Below are 27,596 nucleotides of genomic sequence, written 5' to 3'. Positions count from 1 at the left end.
AATATAAAATATAACACTAATTTATTATTTATTTTTAAATATTAAAATAATTTAATAAATTTAAAATTTTTAAATATAATAATATTTTAAAGGTTTTAGTTATCTCAGTAAAATCATCACATGGATAATTTTTTTAATGTATCTTAGAGGCAGTTTTATATATATATAAAAGTGGGATGAATTGACCCCTCCAATACATATAGCTCCGTTGCGTAATAAAGTGTCCAAAGTATCATCGTCACTAAGGAAGGAATCGCAAGCCCTTTTCCACGCCGGACCGGCGGGTCCTCACTCTCTCAATCATTTTCACGAACGCAGAAAAAGCAGACCCCATTTCACCCCATGGCTCTATCGACGCGGCAGCGCCGTCCTCTGCCTTCCGATGTCACCTCATCGTCGTCGGAACCGTACACGAAGGTTAGTAAACCTGGGAGATCGAATGTTAGGGAAGAGGAGGATAAGGGGTTAAGATGGTTCTTGCCTCTGCTTGCTTTGGGAATGTTAAGGTACATTAGTGCCACATCAAACATCATACACGACTGCGATGAAGTTTTCAACTATTGGGAACCTCTCCATTATCTTCTTTACAAGTCTGGATTCCAAACCTGGGAATACAGGTATTTTTTTTTGTATTGTATGGCAATTGGGTTTTCGTTTGTTTCTCTCTTTTTGTTGTTGGGGTAGTTTCAGAGCTGGTCTTGTGTTTGATGATGCTATTTAGAACTTTGTATTGCTGGATGCTTGAAAGATTTGATGTTGATGGTTTGGGGTTTTTTTTTTTTTTTACTTGCAGCTCTCAGTTTGCACTTCGGTCATATCTGTATATTAATTTCCATGAACTAGTGGGCTTACCTGCTTCCTGGTTGAATGGAGACGAAAAAGTAAGATATTTATCTTGCCTCTGCCTTCTTGAAATTCTCCTGATGGATGATGGTTTTTTATTTTTATTTTTTCTCCTTTTAGTGTGTGCTTTTTTCAATCTGAAAATTTGATTACCCAAATAAACTTAAACCATACTTTACTTATTCACAGGTGAGAGTGTTCTATGCAGTAAGACTCTTCCTTGGTCTCATTTCTGTTGTTGCAGATGCTACTTTGGTAGTTGGCCTTTCCAGGAAGTATGGAAAACGTCTAGCTTCCTATGCGCTTGCAATGCTATGCTTAACCAGTGGTTGTTTCTTTGCTAGTACAAGTGAGTGGTGCTTTTTTAGTTGCCTTAGTTGTTTTTCTGGAATGTGAATTTTATTTCTTCTAATTTGTGCTTCTGCTAGCAATGATTGCATTCAATTATCCAAGTATTGATGGTTGGAACTTTCTGTTCTGATTTCATTTAACCAATTATCCGGTGGATAATGATTTTGAATTATCATATTCTACGTATGATTTCTGTTCTCTTGGGGTTTACTTGCCAGGTTTTCTGCCAAGTTCATTCTCAATGTATGCCATGAGTCTCTCTTCAGGGTTATTTCTGCTTGGAAAACCTGCTATGGCTGTCATTGTAGCAGCTGTTGGGGTAATTCTTGGTTGGCCATTCTCAATCTTGGCTTTCCTGCCAGTTACATTCTACTCTTTGGCTAGAAGATTCAAGCAAACATTTTTAGCTGGTGCAGTCACTTCTATTGTTCTTCTTGTAAGTCCATCATTATTTGATTGCCGCATATCACTTTTGTGGCTCAATAAGTTGTATGCCTATATCTATCAATTGGCATTGAAGAGTTATAATAGTCTCTTATTAAGTCATTGGGAAAGTTAATTAATCCTCAAAACTAATGGTCATATCCAATAGCAGTCCTTAATTGAAATCTCTAACTTTCTGTTTTTAATTAATTTGTGTTTTGAAACCCTTGGGACTAATTTAGTAATTCCCCAATTTTAGGGACTAAAATGGACTTTTCCCTTAGTCATGCATGTTCACATTTTTGCTGTTACAATTTAAAGATCTGAATTCCTTCAGGTACTCTCAGTACTTGTTGATTATCACTACTACAGAAGGTGGACATCATCCGTTTTGAATCTTTTGCTATATAATGTCTTGGGAGGTGGTGAGAGCCATTTGTATGGGATAGAAGGGCCATTATTTTATCTGAGGAATGGATTCAACAATTTTAACTTCTGTTTCATCCTCGCTTTGCTCTTCCTTGGATTTTTGCCAATTGCAAGGAGAAAATATGCCCCTGACATGCTAATTGTGGTCTCACCTCTTTATATATGGCTAGGATTTATGTCCTTGCAGCCTCACAAAGAAGAAAGGTATGATTTATGCTGTTGGTGTGAAAGTCCTTATAGAATTGTGTTTCTTTTTGTTTAAAGGAATGATGTGGATCTGGATGCTTTATGGTATTCTTACTGTAACATTATGGGATGTTTCATTCGGATAGATAACTCTCTGTAATTAACAATCCTAGTTTGTTTGCCATTTATGAGTTTGAATTTAACAATGATTTATTGAATTAAACTATCAAATAGAAGAAATCTGTGGCTAAGTAAATTTATTATCTTTGAGGAGTTTTGTCTTGCCTGGGCTTGTGAATTTTTCTTGTTAAGGTCGTCCTATTTATATAATATTATTGTGCTGGTAAATTTAAGATTCTTATTCTCCCTCTTTGGTCTGTGGTCTTTGTATCACCAATTACACTGCATTTTTGCCATAACATCTGGTGTGGTGAATGAACCTGTTTTTCAGTGGTGACAACATAACTTATTTGTGTTACCTGGGCAGCAATGCTCTACTGGTACATCAGAATTCTTGGTATCACTTGAACTTTCAGATCCAAATTAGCCAAAAGGATAAATTTGCACTTAATAACATGGTTGTTAGTTTCAACTGTTTAAGTTTAGTTTACGGTGAGTATGACATACACTGCCAGTCTTTTTCTAAATTGAAGATTTGAGTTGACAATGACATGATCTTGCTTAGAGCAGCAACAAGAAGAGATGCGATTGACAATTAAAAAACTGGGTATCACTATGAGAATTCAAGTTTAATTTGGGTTCTGTTGGTTTGAGTAACACTTCATGCTCCCAAGTTTGAATATTAGAGTGTAATTGAAGGGAGAAAATTTTGCTCTACTACAAATTACTGTTATATATATAATCTTGAATCATAGAGATGGTTCAAAGAATTGATTGTCACATTATCTAATTTGGTGATTTGAGTTATTGATTTGAAATTAAAATTAAACAAGTTGTGAGCCTGCACTTTGTGCTGGTTTTAATTTTTATATTTTTTAATATTATTAAGTTTTATTTAATTATTTATTAAAATGCCTTTTTTCCTTTTATTTGTCTGTGAATTGATTTAAATACAGTTTTTAGTGTGTGTGTGTGTGTGTGTGTGTGTGTGTGTGTGTGTGTGTGTATATATATATATATATATGAATGTATTTTAAATATATAATTTTAATATTTAATGAGTATTTTATGAAGGAATTTATTGAAATGATTTAATTAAACTTTCTTTAATTGGCTTATTGAATTGATATTTAATTAATTTGAAATCAATTGAATCTAAAATCTAAATTATCAAATTGATAACGTGGAAAAAAAATCATGGAAACAGTATCTGAACTTTAAGATTATAAATACGCACACAATGGAAATTAGTACTAATTAAAAACAAATAAAATTTAATTGCATATTAAATAACATGGTAAGTAATGAATGGCTATCATATTGTTTTCCAATAATGTTGAAAGTGTCCATATCTGGTATGGACTGTGGGACATTTCTTTTTGTCCCCAAGTTGATTGCTTTGGGATGGAATTGGAGTGTGGTTTCTCAACCATTAAAAGTATAATTAATGTGGCAAACCAACTGAGTTTCAAACATATATATGGCAATGCTTATGAACTTGATAATCCGCTTGGTGCATGTTGTTTGCGGATGATATTGTTCTGATAGATGAGATACGAGAAGGAGTCAATAGAAAGTTAGAGCTTTGGAGAAGTACTCTAGAGTCAAAGGGTTTTAAGTTAAGTAGAACGAAGACAGAATACATGCATTGCAAGTTCAGTGAAGGCCAAACTGGTGATAGGGAAGGAGTTAGTTTGAATGGAGTGGTACTGTCCCAAAGTAATCACTTTAAATATCTAGGCTCAGTCCTTCAAGTAGATGGGGGATGTGAGGAGGATTTTAGTCATAGGATTAAAGCCGGATGGTTGAAGTGGAGACATGCCACCGGAGTTTTATGTGATCGTAAAATTCCCAATAAGTTGAAAGGAAAATTTTACCGTACAGCCATACGACCGGCTATGTTATATGGTAGTGAGTGTTGGGCACTGAAAGAGTCGTATGTGTCTAAGATAAGAGTTGCAGAGATGAGAATGTTAAGATGGATGAGTGGCCATACTAGACTAGATAAAGTCCGTAATGAGAGTATTAGAGAAAAGGTAGGAGTGGTGTCAATTGAAGATAAGTTGAGAGAAGGGAGATTGAGATGGTTTGGTCATGTGAAGCGTAGATATACGGAGGCTCCAGTTAGACAAGTAGAGCACATTAGGTTAGAGGATAGAAAGAAAAAAGGGGTAGACCTAAATTGACTTGGAGGAGAGTAGTACAACATGACTTAGAAGCATTACACATTTCTGAGGATTTAACCCAAAATCGTTTAGAGTGGAAAAAGCAAATCCATATAGCCGACTCCAAATCTTTTGGGATAAAGGCTTAGTTGAGTTGAGTTTAATGACGTGGTGGAATCATTATATTTTTTGTTTTAATACAACTGGAAATGCTGCTAAAATTTATTCATTTGGTTATGGTATCTCTTCCTTATAACTGTAACAATTGACATAATTTCCTTGCATTCATCCCTCAATGCTTCTACAACCATATTATCTGTCTGGGAGGAAATTTATTGAAGCTTTGGGATATAATATATTTTTTATCTTTATTCTAACAATTAAACATGCTTATTCTTTTTGCATAATGTGAAGTTGGTTTGATCTTATTGTCGGGTTACATCAAGGTTAGAAAACAAAAATGCTTAGTTCCATCAATAGGTTTCATCATGATGCCTAATTCCATCTAGTACGAGGCTCTAGTCTAGAAGAGTATAGGCTGAATGTATGTGTTAACTGTTGACTAAGCATACTTTCTACGACCAATGCAGGTTCCTTTATCCAATATACCCTCTTGTTTGTGTTGCTGCATCTGCTGTCATTGAAAGCTTTCCTGATCTTTTCCGAGACAGATACAATACCTATGACAATTCTCTGATGGTTATGGTAGGCTTCTTTTTCATTACCTATATATTCCTCTGGCTATTATATAAGCATTAAACTTATGGTACTCTTGTGCAGATAGCAAAATTTCTTAGACCTGTGTTTCTTGGCCTCATATTATGCGCATCTCATGCTCGTACATTCTCACTTATTAATGGTTATGGTGCTCCTATTGAGGTTTACAAAATTTTGGAGCACCATGATGATGCTGGAATAGGTATGAATCAAATTCTTGTTTGATTGTCTTGTATTTATCTTCAAATTGCAGACCATGAAATTTTCTTGTGGCACTAGCTGCAGTAACACTCTCTGTAGCAAAAAATCTTGGGAGAAGTACTAGTTCGTTCCTATGGTTTGTCATTATTCTCAGATGAATCTCTCTATTTGAAAAATTATATTATCATGTCCATGAGGTTTGATTCCATAAATTAAACAGTCCCTCTGTTACATTTTGCTATTAATGATGGGTGAAAATACAAAATTACCATCACCCCCCCGCCCCCCGCCCCCTTCTCCTCTTCTTTCTTTTTTTTCTCTCTCCCTCTTTTTCGTGAAACCAGCAGCTTACTCCCTCCCTCTCTCAAGCTTGCGCAACCATCTCCTTCACGAAACCAACAGCCTACCCCCTCCCTCTCTCAAATACACCCACCCCTCTCCCTCACAAACCCAGCAACCCCACCCACTCCTCACCCTCACCCTCATGAGCAAAACAATCCCACGCTCCTTGGCTCCACGGATCCTCCATCGATTGTGAGCCCGTTATCCGCTCCCTCAACACCAAGCTTGGCTGCATTGATACACTCTATGTGGGTCCTTGACCTATCATCATCATCACTGATTTCTCCCTTGCTCACCAGGCCTTGGTCCCGGATGGTTCCCTTTTCTTTGACCATCCACCCGCTTTTCCCATCAATAAACTTATCAATATCAATTAGCACAACATAATAAGTACTGCTTTCATGGTCCTACTTGGTAGCTTCTCCAGCATAATCTCATCTCAGAAATCCTCCACCCTTTGCATGTCAAATCCTATGCTCATTCTCATAACTGGGCAATTCAAATTTCTTTCTTTCGCGATATGAAAGTAAACTAGGGAAAGAGAAAAAAGGGGGATGTATTAGTCTCCGTTTGTCTCTTTTCTTTCTTGATCTTGTTGGTTTTTTTTTTTTTTTTTGCTTGGGGGGGTGTTCAGTTGACACAGCCTATGCAAATGGAAATGGTATGTTTGTTACATGCCCTTTTGCTACTTGTACTTATTTGGATCTCTGCCTTGTGATTTTGTTTGCCTTTTAATTCTTGTTGATGCTTTTCATTTGCTCTGTTTTGTACGTAATGAGCAAAATTGAAGAATGAATTGAAATTGGATAAGAGAGGGAGAGAGGTGGGAAATAGCAAATTAGGGCTTTTGTAAAATTTATTTAACTCCCAGAGCTTGAAGGAATAATCAAGCCAATTATTCCACAAAATCTCTTCTTCTCTTCTATTTCTTCATAGTTCAACTTTCTAAGGTTGGAAGAGTTCTTTTATATGTTTTTCTAGTCTCAAATTGTGGATAACTCTGTAATTGCATTTGTATAGCATCAGTAACCAGTAATCCTCTGATGTATTAATAGCAGATAGTGTTGTTCAATGGCATCTAATCATCCATACTGTTGATCATGAATCCTAGTATAAAGTGCAATTGCTTCTTTTGTTTCCAGTTTGCATTTTCCCGCCCATCTCATACACAACCTAAAATTTTTATAGGTCCTTTTATCACCAATTGGTTATTAGGCCTTTTTATGTTCTTAATTTGTACAAGATTGTTGCCTAATGTGGCTTAAAATTCTTTCAAAGAAGCACGTCATAAATTGGTTCCAACACATTACAGGTTCTGTGCTTTGTGTTGGAAGTGAATGGCACCGCTTCCCATCATCATTTTTTGTTCCCAACTATGTCAGTGAAATCCGGTGGATTGATGATGGGTTTCGAGGTCTTCTTCCACTCCCATTCAATTCTACCTTGGGTGGGACTGCAGCAGCTCCTCCATATTTTAACAACAAGAACAAGGCAGCAGATGAGCAATATGTAATTAATCTGTCCGCTAGTTATGGTTTTTTTTTTTTAATCATTTCATACTTTTCTGCCATGGAGTAAATAACACATCTTAATTCAACGTGCAGCTCCGTGATCTTGAGACCTGTACTTTCCTGGTTGAGCTGCAGCTTGATCGACCTTACCCTTCACGCGGAAGTGACTTGTCAACTTGGGAGGTACACATTTATATCCGTCTCCTCTCTCTTTCCTGTTTATTTATTTTCTTTCATGAGTCGTGACTGCACTGAGACTATTTACTTCAGCCTATTGCAGCATATCCTTATCTAGACAGGGAGCTCTCGCCTCCCATGTATAGATCGTTTTTCATCCCATATCTGTGGCAAGAGAAGAATGTTTTTGGGTTGTACAAGCTGTACAAAAGAATACGAAAATGACAGGCTTTCCAGTTTGCTGAACAATTGCAATTCTTGTAGTTCCAATTTTTGATGCCTAACAGCCATTACTACCCGAAATTTGATCGCAAAACCAAGAAGAGGAACTCCAAACAGAAATTGTAGTAATTGAATTCTAGTTTTTTTTTTTCAATTTAAAATTCTGTAGTAAATTGAAGTCTGTTAATCTGAGCTATGGCTCGTAGGTAGTAGTCCTAAGATTTTAATGTACCAATGACCAGCAGAGGAAATATCCAGGGACCCCTTCAGAAGAGGAAGTGATTCCTTGAAATTGATTGCATTTTTGTATCTTGTTGTTTGGCTTCAACTCTTTGTTTAGTTTGTTTTTCCTTTTTTTTTTTTTTGTTAACTTCAGAAATTTTTAAATGAAATGTTGTGTTCCCTTGCACTGTCAGACTATTGAACAAGTTGATGCATCGTTTTTAAATTTTATTGTTCATTCACTATTTCTTTTTTTCCTTTGAATCTCATTGGATAAAGTGCTTTTATAAAATTTAAATAAAACGAGGAATTGAAATAAAACATAGCAAATTAACATATTTAGTTTATTACTATTTATTTTTTCTCAACACTTTTCATAATTAAAACATAAAAAGTTCAAAAAAAAAATTCACATGGCTCTATTTAGTTTATTGGTAATCAGCAAGTTTTTTTCTCGTACTACAAATATTTGCATAAGAATCTCTCACAATCATAAGGCCCAAGAACATAAAAAAAAAAAAAAAAAAATCCTAGGTTTGAGTGGGCCAACAACCCATCTCGAAGATCCAACATCTTCAAACACAACAATACCGCACGCCAGTTTCTCCGGCGGGAGCTTCAATCAGACAGTGAGCATGCAAAACGTCTAAGGGGGCGTTTGATTTACTTGTTGGGTGCAGTTGATAGCTAATGAACATCGAAACAGGTAAATTATAATATTTGACAAGCTTAAAAAAATAGAGTTAATAGTGATAAAGAATCGATGATACCCATCACCGCAGCTTTATATCGATTCTTTTTAGAAATTTTTCATCAGTTAATAGCTGATTTTGTTTTATTTTTTATTTTGACTATATTATTATTTTTTATTTAATTTAAAAATTAATATTATTAATGTTTTTATTTGTAATTTTAATATTTTAATTAAAGTATTTTAACTTTGTTAAAATATTTTTTATTAATAACATAAAATATAAAATATTTATTTATATCTAAAAACTTAAAATTAATTATAAATTTTTCTATTAACAATAATTATTATTTTATTATTTTATCTATATTTTTAAAATTATTTAATTATCTTAAAAAATAATTATTTTCTTATTTCAATAATAAAATAAATGATATAATATAATAAATTAATAATTATATATTTATTTAAATAATATAATATATTAATTTAATAATTATATATTTAATTTAATAATAAAATAAATAATATAATATAATAAATTTATAATTTTATATTTATTTAAAAAATTAAATAAATTACATGATATATACTCTTATTAGTCATTTCACATATCAACAGCAACAGTTAAATATAATTTTACCAAATACTTGATATAAAATAACTATCATCAGCTATCAGTTATCAAGAATAAATTGCCACCAATAAACTATCATTTAACAGTTAAACCAAACATGCCCTAAATCTTGGTCATACCTAGGAGCTCCATGCTAAACCACTGGAAGGCATCCAGGGAAGGGATCCGATCAAAGTATAGAAGAACCAACGATCAATGGATGGAAGAAAAGAACCTCAACAGCTTAGCTCAAGTAGACTGGAGGGTGGTAAAACCCCATAGCCTCTCAATTTCATGTAGCTTGAAAGTCTAACGCTAGAACCAAAGCCAACAAAACAACTTGGATATGCCACCACCAAGACCAAAGAAACCTTCTTGTCAATTAAAGAAAAAGAAGCCTAAGAAGCAAAGCAACACAGCGAACCCCCTACGCAAATCAGCCAAGGAAAAACATCCTCACTATATGTTCTTGATCTGCAAACCAACAATCAACAGTCATCACAAAAGGTATATACACTCCAATCTAACAGTGTGGAGAGTGGAAACCCACAAGCTAGGTCGGGAGGTCACTTCCTGTCCCGTAAGGGCAAGGGAAGCTTCAAAATAGAGACAAGAAAATGAAAGGAAAAGCTCTCCGAACCGAGAGAGAGAGAGAGAGAGAGAGAGAGAAATCTCCGTAGAAATCTAGCAATTAAATGTTGATGGTTGGTAATTGTCAAATGATGGCATTAACAATTATAAGGTTGAGTGTTAATTTTTTCAAAAATTGATTCAAAAGTTATAATTATTAAATAGATATTCATAGTAGTTGTTAGAGGCTCTTCTTTTGTTATGTTTACCCAACAGTTAATCAACAGTAAAAAGTTTGAACCAAACAATGTTCTTTTTTTCTTTCATCGGCAAAAGGCCATTTTTTGCCCCTAAAATTATGGTTAATAGTTATTTAAGCTCCTAAAATCTTTTCAGGTCATATAAGCCTTTTAAGTGTTTAAAACTTTATAAATAACTCTAAACTTGATAGAAATTAAATAATATTGAATTAAAAATGAATCATGTGATCACGTAACTGACAACTCCGTTTCCTTTCTTAATTGTTTACTGTCATCCTATTCTATTTCATTTCCATTAACTAACCCTAAAATTTTATCAGAGGTAAAGGAAATTGGGTCATTCATTCATAAGTATAGGTGAGCTGAATGAAAAAAAGTGATGGATTCTTCTTCATCATTGGCACTGATCTTTTACTTCTGAAAGAATGAGTTTACGCAGAAGAGTTGAATCGACAATGTTTAGCCATTCGTGAATTGCATTGTCGTGTACCTGTCAAAGTATGGACGACATGGAAAGATATAAATCCTAGAAGACATTTTTATGGATGTGCAAAATTTTTGGTAAGTGATAATATTAAATGAAATTAATTATCTTGTTATTTATTTGTTAAGTGTTATTAAGCCTCTCAGGCTGATCAATTTGGTTTTTCTTCTACAAAATAGCAAAGCAAATGACCCATGTAAATGATAACCATGGCATATGATTGGGATAAATGGATTACCTTTTACCCACTTGCAAATAAAAAAACGATAGTTGTAATGCTCTAAAAAATTTTAAAATTTATTTATAATTAAAAAAATTATTTTTTTAAATGTTATTTCCTTCAAACATATTTTAGGAAAATGTTTTAAAGTTTAATATTATATTAAGTATTAAAGTATTAGTATTATTAAATGGGATTTTTTTATAATAATAATAATAATAATAATAATAATAATAATAATAATAATTATTATTATTATTATTATTATTATTATTATTATTATTGTTATTGTTATTGTTGTATATTATTTAAAATTTGATTTAAACTGATTAAAGTACTATTGGACCCTATTGAAAAAAATTTTGGACCTAATTGAAAAACTTATAAAATTTTAAGGATTTATTAGGTAATTAAAAGTAAAAAAAAAAAAGAAAAAGAAAATAAAAAGAAAATACCCCCCCCCCCCCCTCTTTCTTTTCTTCTTCTTCTTCTTCTTCTTCTTTCTCGATTTCCTTTCTTCCCCATTCCTCCATGTTTTCCGGCAGCGAGCTTCAAACTCACCGGCCCAACCACCCTATCGACTCTAAACGATGGCAAGAGGACTCCGGCAACATATTCAACCAACGACAGCAACGTGGAGCTCATTTCTCTAGCCCAATATGTGCGCGAAGATTACACCTTACCCATCTGTAAGGCATAACATGATCCCGTAATATACCTAATGAATTATCGAACTTCATCTACCGATAATCCATTAAATATACTACAAGAAATTTTAAATCAATTTCTATTCATTTTTAAAGTGTAGGGTAATGATGAACAATTAATAAAAAGCCTTTAATTAAGGTTTATGTCATAGGATAAAATTTGATTTATTTGGGATTTCGAAAATTTTACAGAAATTTCGGCAGAATACCGGCTATAAATTGAGAAAACAGTTCTTTAAAACCTGTTAAAACAATTCCAATATGTATATAATACCCACAACTCTATTTATGGTCAACACAATCCAAGTCAATCAACACAAATTCAAGCAATTTTAATAGCATTCCATTCAATTCAACTTAAATATAAAACTTTGCAATTCCAGAAAAGAGAACAAAATATTAATATTACAATTTTGATTGTACAACTGCTCAACTAGTTCTATAGATATATATGAATAATAATTTACATCAAAAAAAAATTTATAAGGGTATAAAATATCATACCTGTAAAAGATCCAAAAATAGATTTCCCCTGCAACTATAGCAGCTCACTCTGCTGCTTTATCCTTCTCCTTATCTGCGACAACAAGAAAAAGCCATCGCTGAGTAATTTACTCAGTGGTGCACAACAATAATTTCTAAAATCATCAAAAATATAATCATTAATTGATAATAGGAATTTAAAAATTTTCACAATCACAGTTCACAAAATTGATGTCAAGATTTTTAATAATAATTTATCAAAATAAATTGTAAACAATGGTGTTGCCAATTAATACACAACTTAGGTCATGACACAAAATTTCACGATCAATACCGTGTTATACACCATGACAAAGCAATCTACAACCTCACTAATTGAAATTAATGAGAGAGGTGGCTAGCTAGCTATATGAGTATTCATCTGATTTTAACCTCAACTAGCAAGCCAGAGAGGGAAGAATATAATCAATTTCAACTCCAAAGATGGAGGAGGAACACAATAATATTACCATGTCAAGTGTGATTTCAAAGTCCAATTCAAAACCAAATCATTCAAATATTTCATACAATTCACAAATCATATTTCATTCCAAATTTTTCATTTACAAAGTAGACAACACACTATTTTTCAAATAAGATTTTCAAAGCCATAACAATCAAAATTATTCACAACATTTATTTCAAGAATTATCAAGTAGAAACAAAGAATTTTAAGTTTGTTGTGCACAAACTTCTTATGTTGCTTTGACTTAGTCCACTCTTCCTCCTTCCTTGTAGGGCTCCTTTCCAACTGAAACACATAATTTAAAGTGTTTCAATACCCATCCAATTCATTTCTACTAATTAATCCAACCATTAAATTTTGCATACTTAATTTTACTTATAAGTTCTCCTAAGGGTTGAGTTCTTTGTAATTGATAATATCGTGGTTACTATTCACATTACTATTCATGAAAATTTTTGACTTTTTCATAATTAATTGGTATACCATTTCTAAACACATGGTCATACCACATTTTGGGTCATAAATTTATTGGCATTGGTTGCTAATTACAATTCAAGGCCTATTAGATGAAATTCCAAAATTTCAGATCTGGTCACTTAGGTTTACTATTCCGTTGGACCAATCTACAGTGAAAATTTGGCTAAACTTTCTTCATCAAAGTTGTTCCTTAATGTGTCTAGTTTAATTCCCTTTTTTGAATCACTCCATTTGGAATTTTGTAGCTTAAGTTATGATATTTTTACCATAACTGGCTGGATTGGTCATTTTCAGATTTTCTAGGCAAGTTTTTGGTTCTGACAGTTTTGGTAACCTAATTTTAGTTAGCAATTTAACTAGGTTATGGTTCGAATTTGAGTTTCTGTTCTTCATGAAAGTTGTTCTACTATGTCTAAGCTTTCCAATGGTTTAAAAATCAGGTCATTTGGACCTCTCTACACAAACTTATGACCATTTGAACATATATTGTTCATTTAGTCAATTTTGCCCAGAATCAGGGCACCAATTCCGGATTCAACCTAATTTTAGACAAACTTATGGTCAGTTTTTGGGTAAGATTTCTTCATAAAAAATGTAGCATTATGACCCTAATTTAGCTTCACACCAATTGGAGCAACACAATTCAACTTATGGCTTGTTAACCTAGCTGGACTCATTAGTTTAGAATTCCACAATTCCATATCCACAACTCAACTCAATTCCAATCATCAATTCACAATTCAAAACACCCTAAATGACCAAAATTGAGCATCATACACATCAATTAGTCAATAATTTTCAAAATCCCCAATTTCCCCCAATTTCCATAAACCCTAATTTACCATCTTACTAATCCATGCAATTTCATGAAATTTCTCTTCACTAAACACATATACCACTTCATCTAAGTCCTAATTCACATCCAATTAAACTAAAACACATTAAAACCCTAGTAAACCATGCCTGGCCGAAATTTCATCTCTCCCTACATGCATGATTTTCATGTTTCTTTACATAATTTCATCAATTTCCACTTATATTCAAGCATATACACTTAGTTAAGTAGAGAGAGAACTCACATATGCTCTTCTCAACATCTATTCTTTCACTTTTCTCCCAAATTTCTTGATTCATTTCTTCTCTTCTAAGGTCAATTAGGAGTTTTCTATGATTTATGGTTAGGGTTTATGATAAGAAATCAAGCTTTGGAGCTTGAATTGGTTTGTTAATGGAGGAATTTAGGGAGAGATTTTGAGAGAAAGTGGGACGGCCAAACAAGAGGAAGAAGACCAAATTTTCTTTTCTTTTAATGTTTGTCTTTTTATTATATCATTATACCCCAAATTTTCAAAATTTAAAAATTATAATTTTTTATTGTGTCATTGATGATGTCATAAAGCATTTAATTTGAATTTTTCTTTTCCTTTTTCCTTTCTTCCATTCACCTCTTCACTTTTTATTTTATTTTTCATAATTTTAATTTCCTATATTTTAACAGACATTTAGGCCAAGAGTCACCTCTAAGGGTGAATTGATCAAATTGTCCCCTATTGGTCTGATCAATTTTTCTAATAGCACTGAGTTACTTCCTAAACTTTGATTCAATTATTTGAGCTTATTCTCCATTCTTTTCTGTGGTTTTCATAATACCATTAGTTTCGCAATTATCCTTAGGCCTGGGGTGTCCTAGGGTTCCACACGAAATTAGGGCAGTAACTGAGCTCGCAGTCACTTCCCAGTTCGGTTACCCATCACCGGGACCTCGGCTCATTTAACTGATTATGCTTTATTTTTCTTATTCCAATTTTACCTTCATATAATTTATATTAATTTTTATTTATAACTTTTCTAGGTAACATAAATATGGTTCTACACATCCTGACTGTTCAAACGGATACTAGTCACCAGAACAGTAGAATGTATAGACTACTTAGTATGGGGGTGTTACAATTCTCCCCCCTTAAATAAATTTTGTCTCAAAATTTTACTTGGTTTTAGTCTCCGAACAGCTGTGGGTGTTGTCTCCTCATATCCTTCTCGCACTCCTAAGTGGCCTTCTGGCCTGAATAATGGTTCCACAGCACCTTAACCAGTGGTATCTGCTTGTTCCTCAGCTGCTTCACCTCGTATGCCAGAATCTCTATAGGCTCTTTCTCATAAGTGAGGTCTGGATTCACCTCAATTTCTTCTACTAGTAGAACATGAGATAGGTCGGATCTATACCTCCTCAACATAGAAACATATAAGACATTATGTATCCTTTCTAACTCTAGAGGTAGTGTTAGTCTATATGCCAGAGGACCCACTCTTTCCAGAACCTTATACGGCCCAATAAAGCGAGGACTCAATTTCCCCTTTCTGCCGAATCTCATAATTTTCTTCCAAGGATAAACCTTGAGGAATACCTTGTCACCCACTGCATACTCAATATCTCTTCTTTTCAGAACAATATAAGACTTTTGATGGTCTGATGCAGCTTTGAGTCTATCTCTGATGAGCTTAATCTTCTCCTCTGTCTGTTGAACAATTTTTGGGCCAATAAGTTTTCTTTCACCCACTTCATCCCAACACAAAGGAGTTCTGCACTTTCTGCCATACAAAGCTTCATATAGAGGCGTCCCAATGCTTGATTGATAGCTATTATTGCAAGCAAATTCAATCAAAGGCAAGTGTGTATCTCAACTACCTTCAAACTCAATCACATAAGCCCGTAGCATATCCTCCAAAATTTGAATTACCCTTTCAGACTGGCTATCTATCTGTGGATGGAATGGAGTGCTAAAGTTCAATCTAGTTCTCACGGCTTTTTGCAGACTACACCAGAATCTAGAAGTGAACCTTGAATCTCTGTCTGACACAATCGATACTGGCACTCCATGAAGTCTCACTATCTCATCAATGTATAGTTTAGCCAATCTGTCCAGAATATAGTCCATTCTCACTGGCAGAAAGTGAGCAGACTTAGTTAATTTGTCCATAATGGCCCATACTACATCATGATCCTTCTGTGTTCTAGCAAGTCCCTTCACAAAGTCCATCGTGATTCGTTCCCATTTCCACTCGGGAATTGGCAATGGTTGTAGCAAACCAGCTGGCACTTGGTGTTCAGCCTTTACTTCCTGACAAGTTAGGCATTTGGATACATACTCAGCTATACCTTTCTTCATACCCATCCACCAATAGTGCTCTTTTACCGTTCTATACATTTTAGTCCCACTAGGGTGCATAGCAAAAGGAGAGTCATGTGCTTCCTTCATGATGATTTACCTCAATTCCTCATCATTTGGAACGCACACTCTGCCCTGGTGTAACAGTAAGCCATCATCATTCACTGAAATCCAGGTTTCTTGCCATCACGAGCTTCCTTCATTAATCTCACATACTTTTCATCATTCAATACTGTCATTTTTATCTGATCAGTCAACATTGGCTTCACTTTCCAAGTAGCTATCATCTGTCCCTCATTATTTATCTCTAGATTAGCATGCAATGCCCTCAACTTGTGTACCATGGACAAAGTAGAAACCCTTAAACTAGCCATAGTTTTACGACTTAAGGCATCAGCTACTACTTTTACTTTCCCTGGCTGATAATCTATCAAGCAATCATAGTCTTTAATCAGTTCCAACCATCTCCTTGCCTCAAATTCAGCTCTTTCTGTGTGCCCAAATACTTTAAGCTCTTGTGATCTGTATAGCTATAGCATTTCTCCCCATACAAATAGTGTCTCCAGATCTTCAGAGCAAATACAATGGCAACAAGCTCCAAGTCACATGTAGAATAGTTTCTCTCATGGGTTTTCAGCTGACGAGATACATAAGTAATGTCTTGCATCAGTACACAGCCTAGCCCATTGTAAGAAGCATCACTATAAATAGTATATTTTTTACCCGGTGCAGGTAAAGTCAGAACTGAAGCTTCAGTCAAACATTTTTTCAACTCATCAAAGCTCTGCTTGCATTTATTAGTCCACTAAAATTTTACATCTTTCCGAAGCAGCTTGGTCAGTTGAGATGCTAACATAGAAAATTCCTTTACAAAACGGCGGTAGTAACTAGCTAAACCCAGAAAACTGTAAACTTCTGTAACATTTCTGGGTGGCTTCCAATTAAGGATAGCTTCTACCTTTCTGGGATCTACCTTAATGCCTTCAGCTGATAAAATGTATTCCTTTAGCCAAAATTCACACTTCGATAACTTGGCATACAACTGTTTCTCCCTTAGGGTCTGTAGTACAATCCTCAGGTGCCTATCATGTCCCTCTGCATTCTTTGAATACACCAAGATGTCGTCAATAAATATCACAACAAACCGATCTAAATATGGTCTGAATATAGTGTTCATCAGGTCCATAAAAGCAGCTGGAGCATTTGTTAACCCGAATGGCATAAGCAGAAACTCATAGTGGCCATATCAAGTTCTGAAAGCAGTTTTTGGAATGCTCTGCTCTTGCACTTTCAACTAATAATAGCCCGATTTTAAATCAATTTAAGAGAACATAGTTGCACCCTTCAACTGATCAAACAAGTCTTCTATGCGAGGCAGCTGATATCTATTCTTTATAGTCACCTTATTCAACTATCAGTAATCGATAAATAAACGGAGAGTACCATCTTTCTTCTTGACAAACAGAACTAGTGCCCTCCAAAATAACACACTAGGGCGAATGAAGCCCTTATCAAGCAATTCTTGCAACTGCACCTTCAACTCCTTCAACTGAGCAGGTGCCATTTTATAAGGTGTAATGGAGATTGGGTCCACACCAGGCATAACCTCTATTTCAAATGGCACTTCTCTTTCCGGAGGTAACCCTGGTAATTCTTTAGGAAATACATCCGGAAAGTCACATACTGTAGAAATGTCCCTCAATGCTGGACTCCCTACTTGGGTGTCTATCACGTGGGCCAAATATGCTTCACACACCTTCTGGATCATTTTTCTAGCAAGTGTAGCTGAAATGAGATTTTATGGCAATAACTGCCTCTCCCCATGTATTACCACATCACCATATTGAGGGAGACCAAAAGTGACTATCTTCAGTCTACAGTTAATCATAGCATGATGCCTGGCTAACCAATCCATGCCCAAGATGATGTCATAATCTCTGAAGGGCATTTCAATCAAATCAGATAGGAAAGTGTGTCCTTGGATCACCAAAGGACAATCTTTATACATTATGTTGACCTTAACTTCTTGTCCTAATGGGCTAGTCACTAACACCTCAAAATCCATTTTCACATAAGGAACAGTAATAAAACAAGTAATGCTGGCACTAACATAGGAGTGAGTAGACCCGGGATCAAATAGCACAAGTACATCTTGTTCAAAAATAGAGAATATACCAGCTATAATATCAGATGTCTCTGCCTCCTCTTTCTACCACATAGTGTACACTCTGGCTGGTGCGCCACTTGGCTCTGGCTGATTTGCTGTACTCTGACTACCATGTGTACTACCCCTACCTCTGCCTCTGCCTTTGCCTCTACCAACTGAGGGTGAACTTCTGGGGGTAGAAACTTGGGCTGATCCCTCTGAAGTAGCAGGTGGTCTAGAATGGCGTGCACTTGTACAATCCTTGGCAAAATGACCAGTGCCGCCACAATTATAACATTCCCCTGTGGCTTTGTAGCATATCCCACCATGCACCTTTCCACATGTTTCACAGGTGCAGACTGACAATGTCCCCTTGGATGTCTATTGGGTAGACCTGGGTGGCCTCTGTCCTAAGGATCTGCCTCTACCAGACTTATGAGATCTGGATCCTTCAAAATTTTTCGTCTTTCTTGATCCACTATCAGAAGCTTGACCAGTAGCCTTTCCACCCTTCTCCTTTTCCTTTGATCCCTTTTTAGGTGCCCCTTCCATTTTAATTCTCTCCAGCTCTAAGGCTTGTGAAATCAGCTCTGAAAAGTTCTAATGTCTGAACCCCACAACTTGCATTCTCAAACTAGGCCTTAATCCAGCCTCAAAGCGTTTACATCTGTCTTTAGCAGTGGTAAGTAGGCTTCCAGCATAGTGGATCAGCCTGGAAAAATCCCTCTCATATTCTGCTATTGTTCTGTCCCGTTGCTTCAAACTCAGAAATTCTTGCAGTTTCATGTCGACATACGTATTAGGGACCCATTTCTGTCTGAACTCTCTCAGAAAATCTAACCATGTGAAGACTGGGGGCTCCACTAAACTATGCAGGATGGTCTTTCACCACTCATACGCATCCCCTTGTAGTAGAGAGACTGAGTATTCAAACTTTAGTTCTTCCGTGCAGTGTAGCTTTTTAAATACCCTTTCCATTCTTTCAATCTACTGCTCTGACTCTAGTGGATCCATAGTACCCTTAAATTCAGTAGCCCCAAATTTCATCAGCTTATCATACTGCCTAGCTGGATGCTATGGTTGCACTACTGGTGCTTCGGTTGGGGCTTGTGTTGGCATGTTTCCAGCCATCTGTTGGAATAAGGTAGTCATCTGCTGAGCTAACTAAGTAGGAAACTGCGGCATGGGTGGGGTTAGTGTAGTTGACCCACTAACATGTTGGAATAATGCAGAATGCCGGTTATAAATTGAGAAAACAGTTCTTCAAAACATGTTAAAACACTTCCAATATGTATATAATACCCACAACTCCATTTATGGTTAACACAATCCAAGTCAATCAATACAAATTCAAGCAATTTTAATAGCATTTCATTCAATTCAACTTAAATATAAAACTTTGCAATTCCAGAAAAGAGAACAAAATATTAATATTACAATTTTAATTATATAACTGCTCAACTAGTTCTATAAATATATATGAACAATAATTTACATCAAAAGAAATTTACAAGGGTATAAAATATTATACCCGTAAAAGATCCAAAAATAGATTTTCCCTGCAGCTATAGCAGCTCACTCTGCTACTTTATCCTTCTCCTTATCTGCGACAGCAAGAAAAAACTATCGCTGAGTAATTTACTCAGTGGTGCACAACAATAATTTCTAAAATCATCAAAAATATAATCATTAATTGATAATAAGAATTTAAAAATTTTCACAATCACAGTTCACAAAATTGATGTCAAGTTTTTTAATAACAATTTATCAAAAATAAAATGTAAACAATGGTGTTGCTAATTAATACACAACTTAGGCTATGACACAAAATTTCACAATCAATACTGTGTTATACACCACGACAAAGCAATTTACAACCTCACTAACCGAAATTAATGAGGGAGGTGGCTAGCTAGCTATATGAGTACTCATCCGATCTCAACCTCAACTGGCAAGCTAGAGAGGGAAGAATATAATCAATCTCAACTCCATAAATGGAGGAAGAACACAATAATATTGTCATGCCAAGTGTGATTTCAAAGTCCAATTCAAAACCAAATCATTCAAATATTTCATATAATTCACAAATCATATTTCATTCCAAATTTTTCATTTACAAAGTAGGCAACACACTATTTTTCAAATAAGATTTTCAAATTCATAACAATCAAAATTATTCACAATATTTATTTTATGAATTGTCAAGTAGAAACAAAGAATTTGAAGCTTGTTGTGCACAAACCTATTATGTTGCTTTGACTTAGTCCACTCTTCCTTCTTTCTTAGAGGGCTTCTTTCCAACTGAAATAAATAATTTAAAGTGTTTCAATACCCATCCAATTCATTTCTACTAATTAATCCAACCATTTTGCATACTTAATTTTACTTATAAGTTCTCCTAAGGGTTGAGCTCTTTGTATTTGATAATATTGTGGTTACTATTCACATTACTATTCATGAAAATTTTTGACTTTTTCATAATTAATTGGTATACCATTTCTAAACACATGGTCATACCACATTTTGAGTCACAAATTTGTTAGCATTGGTTGCCAATTACAATTCAAGGCCTATTAGATGAAATTTCAAAATTTCAGATTAGGTCACTTAGGTTTACTGTTCCATTGGACCAATCTACAGTGAAAATTTGGCTAAATTTTCTTCATCAAAGTTGTTTCTTAATGTGTCTAGTTTAATTCCCTTTTTTAATAAATCCATTTGGAGTTTTTTAGCTCAAGTTATGGCATTTTTACCATAACTAACCGGATTGGTCATTTCCAGATTTTCTAGGCAAGTTTTTGGTTCTGGCAGTTTTTGTGACCTAACTTTGGTTAGCAATTTGACTAGGTTATGATCCGAATTTGGGTTTCTGTTCTTCATAAAAGTTGTTCTACTATGTCTAACCTTTCCAATGGTTTAAAAATCAGGTCATTTGGACCTATCTACACAAAGTTATAACCATTTGAACATGTACTGTTCATTTAGTCAATTCTGCCCAGAATCAGGGCACCAATTCCGGATTCAACCTAATTTTAGACCAACTTATGGTCAGTTTTTGAGCAAGATTTCTTCATAAAAAATGTAGTATTATGACCCTAATTTCATCTTCAATTGGCCTCACATCAATTGGAGAAACACAATTCAACTTATGGCTTGTTAACTTAGTTAGACTCATTAGTCCAGAATTCCACAATTCCATATCCACAACTCAACTCAATTTCAATCATCAATTCATAATTCAAAACACCTTAAATGACCAAAATTGGGCATCATACACATCAATTAGTCAATAATTTTCAAAATCCCCAATTTCCCCCAATTTCCATAAATCTTAATTTGCCATCTTACTAATCTATGTAATTTCATGAAATTTCTCTTCACTAAACACATATACCACTTCATCTAAGTCCCAATTCACATCCAATTAAACTAAAACACATTAAAACCCTAGTAAGCCATGGCTGGCCGAAATTTCATCTCTCCCCACATGCATGATTTTCATGTTTCTTTACATAATTTCATCAATTTCCACTGATATTCTTGCATATACACTTAGTTAAGTAGAGAGAGAACTCACCTCAAAGATGCTCTTCTCAACTTCTATTCTTTCACTTTTCTCCCAAATTTCTTGATTCAATTATTCTCTTTTAGGGTCAATTATGAGTTTTCTATGGTTTATGGTAAGAAATCAAGCTTTGGAAGCTTGAATTGGATTGTTAATGGAGGAATTTAGAGAGAGATTTTAAGAGAGAGTGGGACGGCCAAACAAGAGGAAGAAGACCCAATTTTCTTTTCTTTTAATGTTTGTCTTTTTATCATATCATTATCCCCAAATTTTCAAAATTTAAAAATCTTAAATTTTTATTGTGTCATTGATGATGTCATAAAGCATTTAATTTGAATTTTTCTTTTCCTTTTTCCTTTCTTCCATTCACCTCTTCACTTTTTAATTTATTTTTCATAATTTTAATTTCCTACATTTTAACGGACATTTAGGCCACGAGTCACCTCTAAGGGTGAATTGACCAAATTACCCCTTATCTGTCTAATCCATTTTTCTAATAGCACTGAGTTACTTTCTAAACTTTGATTCAATTATTTGAGCTTGTTCTCTATTCTTTTCTGTGGTTTTCATAATACCATTAGCTTCGCAATTATCCTTAGGTCTGGGGTGTCCTATTGTTCCACACGAAATTAGGGCAGCAACTGAGCTTGCAGTCACTTCCCAGTTTGGTTACCAATCGCCGGGACCTTGGCTCATTTAATTGATTATGCTTTATTTTTCTTATTCTCCGTTTACCTTCATATAATTTCTATTAATTTTTATTTATAGCTTTTCTAGGTGACATAAATATGGTTCTACACATCCTGACTGTTCGGACGGACACTAGTCACAAGAACAGTAGAATGTATAGACTACTTAGTATGGGGGTGTTACACCTTCCAAGTGCGATTCTGGCATTGTTTGGTAGCCAACACTATCGATTTAGTCAGCAATCAGCTCCCCTTACTGCCAGTTCCAATTTTCGACCAACGGAGCTTGATTTGGTGGCCGAAGGAGAAAGAATGGAAGAGAGAGAAAATAAGTCTCTTCAAGGCTTTACGGAGAGTTTTCCGACGATACAATTGTTAGATTGGTAATCTGAGACCACTGTTAGTTCAGAGCGACAAGATCTTCAAGATGGGACCTACCCTGCTTTGATCGGGTACCATTTGGAAAAGGCAATCATCGAATGGTCCAGATCGCTCAATGAGATTTTTGAGTTTTTCGATTCCCGTAAATTAAATATAATTATATGATAATCATTAACAATTTATGGGCTTCATATAGGTGCGATTGGATCAATGATAACTCACCGATACATAGGACCGAGTTTTAGGCCCGATTCGAATGTTCGGCGGACTGTTCCGAAAGGTGATCATGTTTACAGTCGTTTTCAGTGTTTTTAGATGTTCTGAATGCGTTTCAAGTAGCAAAAATTGCAAAGATAATTCCGAACTCAAATTGTGTAATTTTTACATTGGCTAAGCTAGCTGATAAAATCTATTAAATATTCCTGATTGAATGAAATGGAGTAAAATGAATTTAAACAATAAAAGAATGATAGAGAGGACTTTTACGAATATTTTTATAATTTTTGAAGTGTTGAAAATAATTATTTGAATTATAGAAGAGTTAGAGTCCCGAGCTGGAGTTTGAACGATTCGACATATATTAGGTTCCTTGTAGGCCCTGGATGGGCGTTGTATTTGCTATTGTGGGCCTCAGGCTCTGTGTGTTGTGTTTTGTTTTAGTTTTCTTGCAGGAGGTTAGATCTAGTTTTAAGGGAGTCTATGCTAAAATTTTAGCAATACCTTATGATTAATTTCTTGCTTCTTAGATTTAATTTAATTATTTTGTCAATCTATTAATAGAAGTCAATGTGCCTATATAGGTGTTTGGGCTGGCCATTTTCTTCTCTCCAGCCTGTGAGTTAGATATTAGTTATTTTGTAATTTCAGTGTTATTTATATATTTGACATGCTTATACATTTCATAAATATATTTACATACTTAGTTAAATAATTTATGAGTATTTTTATTATTGCATATTTATTGGATGATAATTACTTGTGTTTGTCGCACTAATGATAATTTAGAGCTGTGTGGGGTGTGTTATATATGGCAGCTGATGGATATGGATTGGACGGAAAGTCATGGCTTAAGCTAGTCTCTCTAGAATCAGGTCATTATGTGTACACCCTCATTTTATGATGAGTATGTGCATTGAGGCTGTGAGAAACCCGATGATGAAAAATTATATGACTATAAGATGTAATTGAAGGCATAGAGCTGAATTATTAATTCCATGGCATGATCTTGAAAAAAAATAATAATATGTTTTTTTTAGAAGTGAATTTAATTAAATTTAAATAAAAATTTATTTTGTTTAAATTTAATATGGGTAGTTTTTAAATGTACCTAATTAAGCTTAATTGGGCCCCATGGGTCTAAAAAAGCCTAGTTATGAATTTTAAATATGACCCACTTAATTTATTTTTTGAAAATTAAAATAAAAAATATATTTTTCTCTATCTTTTCCCATACAAACTCTCTCTCTCTCCCCTTTTGGCCCTACTCTCTTCCTCATTCCCTATTGGTGTTACCCCCTTTCCTTCTCTTCGTATTGGTTAGAACACCCCACCCATATCCCAATCTTATCCAAATTCCTCAATCTCAGTTGTTTAAGTTATCTGAACCTTACCACACTAGGACTTCAAACCCTACCACACCTCTTCCTCACTCCCTATTGGTGCCTTCCCCTTCCCCTCTCTTTCTATTGGTTGAAACACCTTATCCATATCTCAGTCTCACCCAAATTCTGCAATCCTAATTGTTTAAGTTATTTAAACTTTATCACCCTAAGACTCCAAACCCTCTCACACCTCTCTCCCAAAACCCTATAAATACCCTACTAGAGAAGGAAAAAAAAAAGGAGGAGAAGACAAAAAATTTAAAAAAAAAAAGGAAAAAAATTTAAAGAGAGAAATAGTCAAAATTTCTTTTAGTTCTTCTTTCTTTTTTGTCATATTTTTTGAAGATTAGTTCTTTTATTTTCTTTTCAAGATCTATGTCATGTAATATTTAATTCTATATTCCTTGTTTCTAATCTATCTTGCATGTTCATGTGGATCATGTAATCATGTTTAATTTGAGGGGATATACAACTCTGTACATATTCAGTTTTCTGTCTCTCACATTTTTATTATTTTTTTGTTATTTTATGAATCTGTAAAAAATTTGAAAAAGTTATATTCATATTCTACACGAAATTTTATTAATTTTAGGCTCAAGAATCACTAAAAAAGCTTTAATATTTTGTAAGTTATGGCTGTTTGAAATTAGGATTCCTGTAAAATCCGATTTGCAGGATACCTGACTTGTGGAGCCCATATCTCTCATGTTTCTTAATATTTTTGTCTAAATATGGTGTCTAAAAGTAAGTTTGGAATCTTGTGTAGATTATTTAGTTCCATATTTTGATTGGTGAGTTATGAATTTTACAAAAAAGTAGCGCGATTCTGTCATCAGGAAAATTAAAGAATTGTGTAGATTATTTGGCTAGGATTTTATTTAATCTATGAATTTTATGATGTTGTATGATATTTTGGCTATCTTTTGTAATTTTTTTCATGATTTTTAGGCTTGTCTAACTATTTTTCAAAAACCAAATTTCTTGCTACTGTCAATCTGCAAGAATTTGGAAATTGTATGTTTATACATGTTCTTATATTTTCTTAAGTTTCAATTGATATTTGATCTATTTTTCTGTGCTTTTTTTAATTCAAGAAGTGTTATGAAGTGTTGGGAATATGTTAGAAGATGTGGAATTTTAGGTAGTTGTAATTAATTAGGAATCTTAACCCTTTAGGAGAATAGAGTTAGAATCCAATGTAAATTGTTATTAATATTTTCTTATTTTCTTTATTTCTTTTAGTTTTTTAGTTTCTTTATTTTTATTACAAACAAAAATTGGTAAGTAGCCTTAAGGTAGGTATCAAAGCGGGCATTTGCGTGGAGTTTATATGGAGCTAAACGGGAATAAGTCAGGGATATCATTGCTATACTAGAAGAAAAGACCATTTTTTAATGACATCTTACCCCAATGGCAACTGTAATTACTAACAAGTAAGTAATCATAAATTCCTAAAATAACCATTAGGATGAAATTGTAGTAATAATAGGATTTTTATTTGGTAAATTAAAATTAACTTTGTTTTTAATTTAACTTACTTTTGCATGTAATTAATTTAAATAAATACTTTGTAAATAAAAATTAATCTTATTTATAAATTAAACTAACCTTGGCATGTAAAATAAATTTAATTTGATGCTTGGTAATTGTAAAATAAATCTGTATGTTAGAAATCTTTATTAGTTTGTGATTGTTTGAGCCTTATGTGATATTAGAATAAATTACACATGTACATAATTAATTTAGTTTAATTATCCTTAGGGCAACTTGGTGAAAATTAATTAATTAAGTTAAATAAAAATTTAGGCTTATTTGAAATTGAATTTGTTTGTAAATTAAATTCTCAATAATAAATTAATTTTAGTTATTTGGTAAATATCATTTAAATAATTAGCAACCCTATAGTGATGAATTACTTGTGCATGAAAATTATTTGTAAACAACAACCCTTTTGTGAATTACTTGCGTATGTAGGATTAGAATTGTATTTTTAGGATAAAGTTTAATAAATGAATAATAAACAAGACTTCTGAAAACATTAGTAGAGGACTGACACTCGAATTAACGAGGTTAGACCAAGCGTAAAGGGTGCCTAACACCTTCCCCTTACGTACCCACTATCCCGAACCTAGACATTGGTCTACGGTAATGATGGTTGTGGAAACTCTACAAGGAGTAAATTGCCATCCATGACCCTCGAAAGAAATACTAAATATGTCCCAGTTATTACCCGGGTGGCAACTCATGTCTATTTATACCTTCGTGGCATAAATCCTTAGTACCGTGGTAGTGTTATGGGAAGACGGTACTTATCAGTGGTTTGATTCTATTAGGATTGTATGAAGTGCATATCTAGGAAATGTTGTCTAAGGAGGTGATACTTAAGTAAGACCATTATGACTCTACTATCTTTCCTGGGCATTATCTGGTGCATTTTATATAATTCTAGTGGATGATATTTCGCCTCACACCCTCCCTCTCCCCACAGTTTGACAACTCCACTTGGGACTAAATGGATAGTTACTCCAACATGCTTTTATTAGTCTAATATTATTCCTCTGTTAAACTTTTTGCATTGCACTACACTATCACATGGATCACCTTTACCCTTTTAGCCCGCTAGTACTAGCCAAGGAGACCATAGTTCCACTCAAGCTATGACAAATTGGTGAGTGCTAGCACCCCATGCCTGTACCTTCAAGTATATAAAAGAGCCACAGCTCCGGCCGTTGTGCTTAATGGACAAACTCTCGCATGGGTGACTCTTTTCCTACCCGATGAAGCCCATAAGCCATAGATTTCAGCCCTAGGTACCCCGTAGATTTTTGTTGTGTTGTAACCTTACTGTTCAAATCATAAGTTCTAGTGGTAGTTGAGATGAACCTAGGCCTATGCATAAACCCAATGTGTGCATAGGCACAAGTCCATTTTAAAACCCATGTTAAGCAAGAGGATATTTACTTATAGTTAAACTTTAAGGATATAAATCCTTTGTTTGTGAGGGAAGGATCGTCCTGGACCACCCCCCGTTGGTGTGTCCAATGTACCGTAGCCTAGGATAGAATTTTTTCTTATCCTGCACGTCAGAGTTGAAGTTATAAGGGGGCAAAGATTCAGTTCTGGAG

The 27,596-nt window shown here is 34.3% G+C and overlaps 1 protein-coding gene across 1 annotated transcript; it reads left to right on the top strand.

Moving 5' to 3' along the window:
- Positions 1-191: 191 nt before the first annotated feature.
- LOC110633956 (dol-P-Man:Man(6)GlcNAc(2)-PP-Dol alpha-1,2-mannosyltransferase) lies at positions 192-7,996 on the top strand. Its single transcript, XM_058145518.1, has 10 exons — positions 192-617; positions 794-881; positions 1,033-1,192; positions 1,413-1,630; positions 1,955-2,250; positions 5,108-5,222; positions 5,298-5,436; positions 7,090-7,286; positions 7,382-7,471; positions 7,559-7,996. The coding sequence occupies exons 1-10, from the start codon at positions 343-345 to the stop codon at positions 7,688-7,690; spliced, it is 1,710 nt and encodes a 569-aa protein (XP_058001501.1). The 5' UTR covers positions 192-342; the 3' UTR covers positions 7,691-7,996.
- Positions 7,997-27,596: the final 19,600 nt, after the last annotated feature.

This window comes from Hevea brasiliensis, chromosome 4 (assembly GCF_030052815.1).
Source record: "Hevea brasiliensis isolate MT/VB/25A 57/8 chromosome 4, ASM3005281v1, whole genome shotgun sequence".
Taxonomy (NCBI): Eukaryota; Viridiplantae; Streptophyta; class Magnoliopsida; order Malpighiales; family Euphorbiaceae; genus Hevea; species Hevea brasiliensis.
This window is presented reverse-complemented; position numbering and strand designations above follow the sequence as displayed.

What these genes read in the sequence shown, in the direction of transcription:
- LOC110633956 (XM_058145518.1), top strand. Translation starts at nt 343, where the DNA reads ATGGCTCTATCGACGCGGCAGCGCCGTCCTCTGCCTTCCGATGTCACC. An exon ending in TTGTTTCTTTGCTAGTACAA is followed by an intron (nt 1,193 to 1,412) that starts GTGAGTGGTGCT and finishes TTTACTTGCCAG; the next exon opens with GTTTTCTGCCAAGTTCATTC. An exon ending in CAGCCTCACAAAGAAGAAAG is followed by an intron (nt 2,251 to 5,107) that starts GTATGATTTATG and finishes CGACCAATGCAG; the next exon opens with GTTCCTTTATCCAATATACC.